This window comes from Plecotus auritus, assembly GCF_963455305.1.
Source record: "Plecotus auritus genome assembly, chromosome: 7".
Taxonomy (NCBI): Eukaryota; Metazoa; Chordata; class Mammalia; order Chiroptera; family Vespertilionidae; genus Plecotus; species Plecotus auritus.
Window position 1 is genome coordinate 109044000 of NC_137774.1, and position 10139 is coordinate 109054138.

The window sequence follows — 10139 nt, forward strand, 5'->3', positions numbered from 1 at the left end:
GCATTTATGGACCCATGCTGTGGTCCACAAACACATCATCTGATAGAACATGAGAGATGCGTCAGCAGCACACAGTCTGCCAGTCTGGGCGGTCCCACCGTTTCCTTTCCTCTTGTGGTTGCTGTTTTTACTGGGTTATCACAGATCATCTTGGGATTCGATCATATTGACAGTCAGGCGTTCTTCTTTTGCATTCACTTAGAAATAGCTAGAGGGGCCCTGGCCAGTGTGGTTCAGTTGGTTAGCGTGTCATTCTGTGCACCGAAGGGTCTTGGGTTGGATTCCCTGTCAGGGCATGAACCTGGGTGGCTGATTTCACTTCCCAGTCGGGGCACATGTGGGAGGCGACCAATGGATGTTTTTCTCTCACATTGATGTTTCCCTGCCTCCCTCTCTCCCTCTTTCTCTGGAACCAATCCTCAGTGAGGATTAAAAAAGAAAGAAAGACGGAAAGAAATAGCTAGAGGGAACAGGAACAGAAATAGAAGCCTCAGATTCTTCATTTTAACATCACCACCGGAGGGTGTGCATTCGCCCTTGTAGTTCCAAGCTCTGTCATCAAATGAAGCCCTGGTTATGGCTGATTTCTGTGTGATTTTTCTTCAGTGGTGCTGGAGATACATTATTCTGGTGTCTTTCATTAGCTCTCCAGGTCCAGTCTTTCCTTTTGGTCTCAGCTGGCAAATAAAACTTCCCAGTCTGAAAACTATGGATGTTGTAGCTCTGCTAAAGTTAGCTATGGGATTGTTAGATGAAGCACGTTTGCAGAGATGAGCAGTGTTTTCTCAATTTATAGGAGAAGCCCTGATATCCAAGCAAAAGAAGAGTTATGGAAGCATATTCAGTGAGTATTGTTTTTCCCCCCTCCTTGTATTAAAACCCATGTAGTTTTAAGGCAACGACAAGGAAGACTGCCAACACTAAGAGACAGCCTGGGGCTGAAGCCTGTCAGACAGTCTTCATTCCCATCATTATGTGGAACATGAAATTCACAGTCTTGGTGCCTTACTGCACTGGCACCCTGACATCTCTTCTTCTGAGGCCCCTTAGCCTGGCCTTTAACTGGGTCTCAGACAGACCAGATGAATACCAAGGAAACAGATTCGGAAGAAAAAAAAAGACTCCTACTACAGGGGAGAGAGGCAGAATTTTGTAGGGAAATTAAGAGTGGCTGGAGAGCCAGCTACATTGTATATAGATAAATTGGAAGATAGTAGACGAGCTATAGAAAAGGTTTGCCTCCCATTTTTCCTTGAGTCCATTGTAGTTTTTAAATCTTTGGTCCTGCCTTATATTTCCATTAGGTTTGGTAATACTGTGTTTTGGGACAGTTGTGAAAGGTGTTTGTATTTATACCAGCATCACAACTTTAATTTTCTTGCTCTCTGCCATCTAGGAAGGAACTTGTGGATCCATCTGGGTTGTCAGAAGAACAATTAAAAGAGATTCCATACACTAAAGTCGAGTGAGTATGTCTTTGAAAGTCTTCTCACACAAGTTTCATTAGTACTTCGAAGTGAGTAATCCATTCTTACTCTCAGTGCAATGCTTAAATTTGTCTTTACATTTTAACTAAAATTAAGAAGAACCATAGGGAAAGAGGAAGAAAGGGTGTAATAAAGCTAATCATTCCCCTTCTGTACAGTCACTATTATCCCCTATTAACTGACTATTTGTGTGCGGTAGGTACAAAGGGACTTTTGATGACTGATGTTAGTTTTAAAATATAAATTCAATTATTGAGGTATTCGTTGATTGGTAACAAAGTTTCTTTTTATTCATTGTTTACCAAGAGAATGATGTCAATCACAAAGCCCTGTCATTTAAGCCCAGTCCAATCCCTATCACAGAACTAGCAGGTTGAATGTGCCTCATGAAAGCACAGGGGTTCCCTAATCAGCCCTGGTGTAGGGTGCCGCAGCAGATGACCTATTTACTCAGTTCTCTGCCCTGCTATAATGGTTCAGAGAAAGTAGCCCACTTCACTGCTTTATTTCCCTTCTGTAACTCATGCATCCTTCCCACTCCAGTCAAATTGCAGGTTGGTATACACCCTCCCACCTCCATCCCTCAACCCCATCATCTTTGGGCCAAAGTTTGAATTTTTAACAACTAGTTAAGTAGCTAGACAATGACCAACTTTTTCTGGTAGGAATGCCATTTTGTCTGCATAGCAGATTTTTTTCTTCCACACTACTGGAGAGAATTCAACTGTAGGGATTAATTTCATTGGAATTTAGTTGTTAAAAATAATATACACATACACACATACATACAAATACTATAGAGTTTCATTTTCACGTATAGTTGAGGGAGCAGTTTTCTATTGTTAACTTGTGAAATTTAAGCCACTTAGGATTTTCAAACCCAGAAGGGTTGATTTTTTTTTTTTTTAAGCTCTCACAGTCATTATTAAGGAATTATCCTGTTCTGACTTGTGTGTTTGTTTCCACGTTTTTTGGATTGCTTATTCAGGACTCAAGGTGACCCAATCCGCATCAGACATTCTCATTCGCCGAGAAGTTACCGCCAGTACCGCCGGTCCCAGTGTTCAGATGGAGAGCGATCCGTCCTGTCGGAAGTGAAGTAAGCAGGCAAGCCCGAGTACATCAGCACAGTCCAATAGAGCTTCTTTTGATGCTAGAAATGTTTTATCTGTGGCTGTCCACTATTTGAAATGTGGCTCATGTGGCCGAGAAGCTAAGCATTGAATTATTATTAATTTTCATTAATGTACGTAGCTATGTGTGGCTGGCTAGTGCCTACCCTATTGGACAGTGCAGATCTAGACCATACTGATTTATGCCACTTAGAAAGAAAAAAATGCATAAGCTATTCTGTTGTGAATGATGAAGCCATATTTGAGAGAAGTTGGCATAAGAAGTGTTTTGTTTTTGATCTGATGGAATTTTGTCTTTTCTTTTACTACAGCAAATAGCATATTACAGTAGTTTATTTCTTTGTGTTATTTTTTTTCTTGTGAAAAAAGTGACCATTATCTTGCTTAACACAATAGGTACTATATTTTAAAAGACTATGTTAATAAAATCATTATACATCCATTTGTAAAAGTACTATAATCATAGAAATTCATGTACTTTGTATTGCTGGGTAGGAATGTTAACCAATAAACTCTGAATTAAGGCTCAAAACTTTGATAAACATTAATAAATTGGGAGATAGGTTAGCCCAGTGGTCGGCACATGTGGCTCGCAAGCCGCGGTTTGCCGGTCTGTTGACTAATGAGTTTGCCGACCACTGACCTAGACTTTTGATTCCAGTAATTACAGGCTGTTGTTGTTCCTTGTGATGCGGCTTGCGAGCCGCAGTTTGCTGACCACTGGGCTAGCCCAATGGGGAGAGGTAGAGGCCAGGTTTTGCTTATTTTTTGTTTTGTTTGTAAAATGTAGATAATGGCTGTCAATAATACCATATGTTTATTTAAAAAAGTACAAATGGCTAATAAATGTTTCTTTAGAAAAAAATCAAAAAGCCATTTATACATGTCAGAACAGCACATGGGAATGAGACTTATGTTTTATTATTGGTTCTTCTATTTATTTGCTTTGATTTTGGGCAAATTACTTAATCTGTCCAACTTAATTTAGAAACATTTATTCAACACCTACGTGAAGCACTCTGATGGAATACAAAGATATATAAAACATGTGTTCTATGCTGTAGCCCTTTTCAACTAGAATTGTGATTGTCAGAATCTAATTCTAAAACTCCCTCTCTGCAGTTCAAAAACGGATCTTGTACCTCCACTTCCCGTGACTCGCTCTTCAGATGCACAGGGTTCTGGTGGCTCCACAGTTCATCAGGTTGGTAATAATAATGTTTTAAGGTATTTTACTGGTGGCAATTTTGAGAAGCACCTTTCCCGAAATTTCTTTTGGAAGGTGGGAAAATGAATCTTTAGCTTCACTCTGAGATTCTATGTTTTAAAAGAACATGTACAAACCATGGAAGGAGGCAGGAGGAGGGAGTGGATGATCAAGACAAGACCCAACCTGGGAAGAGTTATGTCAGGAGCAAGAGCTAGAGCTAGTGCAAGGTCTAAAATGATCTGAGGCTTGGGACAAAGCCAAAAATAACAAGGATTGTTAAGATTGTTTGGAGCCAGAATAAAAAAACAATACCTTCACTTTTAGATATTTTTTGAGCCAGAGAAACAAGGAGAAAGTAGCAGACTCACAGGGGGCAGATGTTCTATTATTAACTAATGGCAGACGAGAATTATTCAAGTCCTGTTTATTTCTGTCTTCTCCATCAAAGAGAATTACTTTTGTTCTGGAAATGTTTTAAAAATGTGGGTAAAGGGGAATTCACGGACATAGTACAGAATCTAGTTGCATTAACAAAATCAATTTACTAATAACACTCAGCTGAATTAGATAGCTATATCAAGGGAGCACTGTAGCAAACATTTCAGCAAGGTGTTTGATACCACCTTTCATGGTGTATTTTTTAGTAAGATAGAAAAAAAATGCAGGCTGTATAAGATCATTGTGTGGATTTATATCTGGTTAAACAACCACTCTAAAAACAAAGTTGATGTTTATAATGGATCAGTGACAGCCGATTGTTTGCAGTGCGGTGGTTTTCAGTCTTTTGGATTGTGAATCTCTTTGAAAAGCCAATGAAACTACCGTCTCTCTCTCCCATAAAAATGCATGTAAGCACATACACTGTTTTGTGTATATTTTCTTGGAGTTCACAGACAGCCTAAGAACCATGACTCAAGCTGTATTCATCATGCATGGCCCTTCGTTTGTTCAGATTCATTTTTGCCAATGTCTTGAAGAACAGAAGAAACCTGTGCTAATTTAGGTTAGGTTCCCTAGAAAGAGTCTGAGATGGAGATTTGCATGGAGGAAGTTTATTGGAAAGCGCTGTTAGGATCAACACTTGGGGAATGGAAGAGATTTTAAATGTAAGAAAACATTTCTGATGTATGGGTTAAGTAATTAACTCGACTGTATTTTCTTCTCTTACTATTTTTCTTCCAGAGGAGAAATGGGTCTAAAGATAGCCTGATTGAAGAAAAATCTCAGACATCTACAAGCAATCTGACTGGAAAACATATAGCAAAAACAATAAAAACTATCCAAGCTTCACGCCTCAAGATAGAGACTTGATCTCAGTTGAAAGGCTTGGGATGGGAGATTCAGAAGGGGTGGGAAGGGTGTGTGTGCTGCCTTTACTTTGAAACTGTGAATCTTCAGAAGAAAAAATTGAGTCTGTTGCTCCTTTTAAAAGGTTTTACAGTGTATTCGTGCTGAAGAGCCTCTTTTTTTTTTTTTTTTTTTTTTTGTGGTAACTGGAAGGATAGTCTTGTAAAAACTCCATATCCTCAACCCAAACCAGATGTTTCTGGACTCCTGGACCGAAGCTGGCCAGCTGTGCAATAGTATAAGTGGGATGAAGAGCTCTCCCCCTCGAGGTGGACCTCCCCCTGTGCAGATACATAACTGAAGCCACATCACTTTCACACTGTAGATATTTTTACTCATATAAATGTCCTTTGTAATGCTGTATTTTGTGGCATTAAGTTCCACTGGTTATTTACAAATATAAAGTTTTGTTTGAAAGCATTGCTTTTAACTTCTAGTGTCCTTGTCTTGTTTTCAGGAAAAAAAGATATGTGGGTCTATTCATGACCACCCTCAACCTCAAATGGTCCCTCCATTCTGCCTAACTCTCCCCAGACTGTTTCAGACCTTTCCCCCCAGCAATGTACTTTACATGAAAATAAAACACTAATGCAAGCCATTTTACCTGACCCCTTCCCCAGGTAGTTCTTTTATGCCCATGACTGTTTATTTCTGGAACTTACAGGCCAGTGTTCCAAGAGACCAACTGGTTTAAAATGCTGCTCCCCAGCTAGATTTAGGGCCTTCATTACTGTACTTGTCTACACACCTAGCAATCATATGGACACCTTTAATTGCCAAGCCCTGTCACCTTTGCTATTATCCCTTTACTATTTTTGCCACATTGACCCAAGGTGGTCATCTCTTATCTAGACTACTGTAGTAGCCTCCAATTGGCCCACCTGTATCATTGCAAATGTAGGTTCTAGCTAGCCTCTTACCTATTCAACCTCAATTTGAAACAGTCTGAGCTCTCATAACAGCCATCTAAGATGGCTCATTATACACTCCTCCTCCAAATCAGGGAACTAAGAGGGAAAGGAGCTGTAACTGCCACAAATATGAACTTATGGTCATACCTTTTCTAGCTCAAGGCCTCTGCACATGCCTTGCAAAACTGTCACCTACCCTTAGTCCCAAATCCTTTCTCAGGTTTCCCTGACTTGGTCCAATTCTACTTTACATGGGACTTGTCTCACAAAGAAAGTTCTACATTTCTGATGACATTTCCTTTATTAATTTGGAATCTTCTAAAGGGAGGGACTATTTTGCTCATCATATTCCCAGCTCCTAGTACAGCGCTTTCGATAATTTTTCTGAATTCATGAACACATTTGTATTTTCCTGCAAAGTGAAGGCAGAGGATATGCCAACTTGACTGTTTACAATCTAGTAAAAAAAACTTAATGCAGTGACAACATAAAAGCACACCCATACCCTACAAACCAACAAGTCTAGTTTCGCTCATGGGACACTGGAAGAAAGCACTTTTCCCTCAGGCCCAAAGTAAGCCTTTATTTCATAAGCTTTCCCTATACATCACCAAATATTAAGCTTAATGTAACAGTTTTGAAATTGCTGGGGGAAGAGAGAGAAACCCTCTGACTCTTCTGTAAAAGAAGGCTATTTTCTGGCAGTCACATGGTACACAAACCTCCAAGAAGCATATTTAAATATTTATTCACAGACCCATTGTGTTAAGTGTATATTTATGAACTGTCCAGAGACAGTTTTGGTCTTCCTCAGACTCTTGAAAATTTTAAATGATCAGAGCAACTCCTGTGAAGATCAAGTTTTCAAATTCTTCACCAAGGGCATCCTAAAAGAAAAAAAAAAGGACTAAATTTTACAAGCAAGTATTTACATGCATCAGACCTTAAGAAACTCTCAATGCCTGGTTCTGCACTGAGTTTCTGGAGTCAGATTTAAATGTCAACATAAAACACACCTGACATTTGACGTTTTAAAAAATTATACTACTACTGCCCAGCCGGTGTGGTTCAGTGGTTGAGCCTCAACCTATGAACCAGGAGGTCATGGTTTGATTCCTATTCAGGGAACATGCCTAGGTTGCAGGCTCCATCCCCAGTGTGGGGTGTGCAGGAGGCAGCCAATCAATGATTTTATCTCATCATTGATGTTTCTATCTCAAATAAAAATACATAAATTCTACTACTACACAAAAACATCTTAAGATTTCAAAAATGAACTGGAAACAGGTATCTCATTTACCATTAACTTCACCTTGTTAATAACAGATGTGCAGTACTAATACTAATAAGCCATTAATACCCAATTTATACTAATACCCACAAGACAACCCAGTAAAGTGTTAAGATTCCCATTACAAAGAACTGCTTTTTTTCTAAAAAATATTTTAACCTTTTTATTAGAAGTATTTATATTGCCTGCAAAGTATTCCACTGATGAATTTTAATAGGTGAATATTATAACTAGCAAATCTTAAAAAAAAAACTTGACAATCCAAATAATTACCATATACAAGCAAAGCATCTTAATAACAAATAGAACTTCTTTTCTACATCACCTTACCTTAGGTCACTTATGCTCCCAGGTAGTATTCAGGTAGCAGCCGTCTATGCTTCAAACATCCATCTTTCCCCTAAACAAAAATTAGCAAAAAATAACCCCAAAAAACTGGTTATGAGAAACTTTAGACTTAATGCTGGCAGAACATGTGCAAACAAATTAATGTAAAAGTATAATCTGTTACTTACACAGCTCTGCCACCAAAGACATCAAATTCAAGGGCAGGAAAGGGCTGCAAAGTGTGTAGTTTACGCCTTTTTTGACACCACATTCACTAGTTTCCAAAAGTGAATGGGCAACACAAAGGCTACATAAAAGTTGCTACAGAAAGACTGCTGGGTCCATGGCACGAGGCTGCTGCCCCTAAATCAACCCGCTGGGAAGAACTGTTCATTCGAGACGGAACGAGAACAATGAACTAATCCCAGCTCTAGATTTTCTCTTACAACTCAAAATGCGACAGGGTACTGAAAACTGAAATACAAAGTGTTTTAAACTCTTAGAACTTCAACGCAACTGGTCTTTTTTTACAGTAACATTAAAACCCACCTGCCAAGTCGGCGATACTCATTCGACTTCCGCCGGGTTCTGCACCGGGACACGGCGGTCAGGACCTAAACCTTAACTGGCACTTCTACGTTGACCGATTTCACGCGTGACATGGGTGAGCTTACGTGAGGCCATTCCCTTTCACAAAAACTCCTCGCTTATATTAAAAAACTGCCGGCATACAGTCGATGAACAATAAACTCAAATGCACTCCAACCAATCTCCCCATTTCCCGGCGTGGGGACGCAGACCGAAGTCCGCTTCGGGGGCCTCCTGGGGTTCCGCATGCAGCGTGGCTGAAGTCAGGCCCAGGCGCTGCCGTCCACGAATTCGCGGGCCGGACTCGGCCGGGCCGCCGCGGGCGCGACAGCGGGCTCAGGGGCCCGGATTCCGCCCCGGCCGACAGAAGCCACGGGGCCGCACACACCGAGGCCCAGGCCCGCCATGCAGGAGCCGCTGGCGCAGCCACGCACCACCCCGAGCGCGGAGACGAGAAAGGCCGCACACCCTTCCCACAATGCTTTTCTACCGCTGGGAGGATCCACTGTCCGCAGGGCGCGGGGGGACGGGCTATACCATCAGCACCGCGCGCTCGCGAGACGCCGCCTTGTGGCTGGAGGGAGAAGTGCGCAGTGATTGGCAGTGGGGCGGGTCTCCAAGGCGGAAGGGGCTCTTCTGCACCCGCTTTGCTTTGCGCGCCCAGTTCTTTCCGCGGAGAAGGAGGTGTTAAGTGTGGATGCACCTCTCCTCCCAGTGTCGGGCGCGCAGGGTCAGCGCTGAGCTGCGCGTGTAGCCCAAAGGACTTGAGACCGCGTGTTCTGGGGAGGACAGACAGCTCATCATCTCCAGCTGAGGAAGAGTAAGGTCATTCATAAAAAGTATATATTTACTAAGTCCTTACTGTGCTTCAGGCCGTGTCCTAAATGCCTGGGAATCAGGTGCGAAGGAGACAGGCACGGTTCGTGTCTTACGTGCTAGTGGGGCAAGAAAGACACTGGACAGGTAACACGTGGATACTGCCTGTCCAGATAGTGTGAGCTCCGACAATGGCGCGCGCAATGGAGGGCAAGGTGACAGAGCAGTGCTGTCCTACGAACCACGAATGCAATTTTAAATTGTCGGAATTTTACATACAAAAGTAAAAAGAAACATTAATTTCAATAGTTACTCAACACGGGCTAAATATTATTTCAACATGTAATATAAAATTCGTGATATATTTTTCATTCATTTATTCCCACCAAGTCTTAGAAGGCTGGTGTATATTTTATATTTCCAGCACATCTCATTTCTTTCTTTTTTTAAAAGATATATTTTTATTGATTTTAGAGAAGAAGGGAGAGGGAGAGAGAGATGGGAACATCAATGAGAGAGAATCATTGATCGGCTGTCTCCTGCACGCCCCCTACTGGGGATTGAACCTGCAACTCAGACATGTGCAGAATCAAACCTGGGACCCTTCAGTCCACAGGCCAACGCTCTATCCACTAAGCCAAACAGGCTAGGGCCTGGCACATCTCATTTCGATTGGTCACATTTTAAGGGCTCAGAAGCAGGCCTTGGCCAGTGTGGCTGGAGCACCCAGAGGAATACAAGTGGCCTGAGATGCAGCAGAAGATACATGCAGAAGCAAATTATATCTGTGGTACAGAGTTAGGATTTTATGCTGAAATTTTAGAATTGATCAATTATTAGCACAAACACAAAGTGAAGGTCATTTACTGGCTTTTTGCTGATAACCATAAATCACTGAAGGGATAGAGATTGCAGTGGGACAGGTAATAACTGGGTGTCCTTGCTCCTGTAAGACCCAGCAGTGACTCATCCAGAGATCACATTCCAGCACCTTTCTCTGTTTCTTTGAAGCTTACTGCTGGGAAAAAA

General features: G+C 41.5%; 1 protein-coding gene and 1 long non-coding RNA gene across 3 annotated transcripts in view; one reads left to right on the top strand and one right to left on the bottom strand.

Annotated features, from left to right (window-relative positions):
* EPB41L4A (erythrocyte membrane protein band 4.1 like 4A) overlaps positions 1-5605 on the top strand; it is a 244607-nt gene extending 239002 nt beyond the window's left edge. For both annotated transcript variants that reach the window (XM_080678251.1, XM_080678250.1), the window contains 5 exons: positions 797-844; positions 1397-1465; positions 2476-2586; positions 3743-3824; positions 5013-5605. In XM_080678251.1, coding sequence (XP_080534377.1) covers positions 797-844; positions 1397-1465; positions 2476-2586; positions 3743-3824; positions 5013-5141 — 439 coding nt within the window. In that variant the 3' untranslated portion in view covers positions 5142-5605. The remainder of the gene's footprint in view (positions 1-796; positions 845-1396; positions 1466-2475; positions 2587-3742; positions 3825-5012) is intronic.
* Positions 5606-6813: 1208 nt separating this feature from the next.
* On the bottom strand, positions 6814-8782 carry LOC308253121. Its single transcript, XR_013961100.1, has 3 exons — positions 8256-8782; positions 7710-7779; positions 6814-6975 (listed from the first exon to the last, which is right to left on the bottom strand). It is a non-coding gene; the product is annotated as an uncharacterized lncRNA (long non-coding RNA).
* Positions 8783-10139: the final 1357 nt, after the last annotated feature.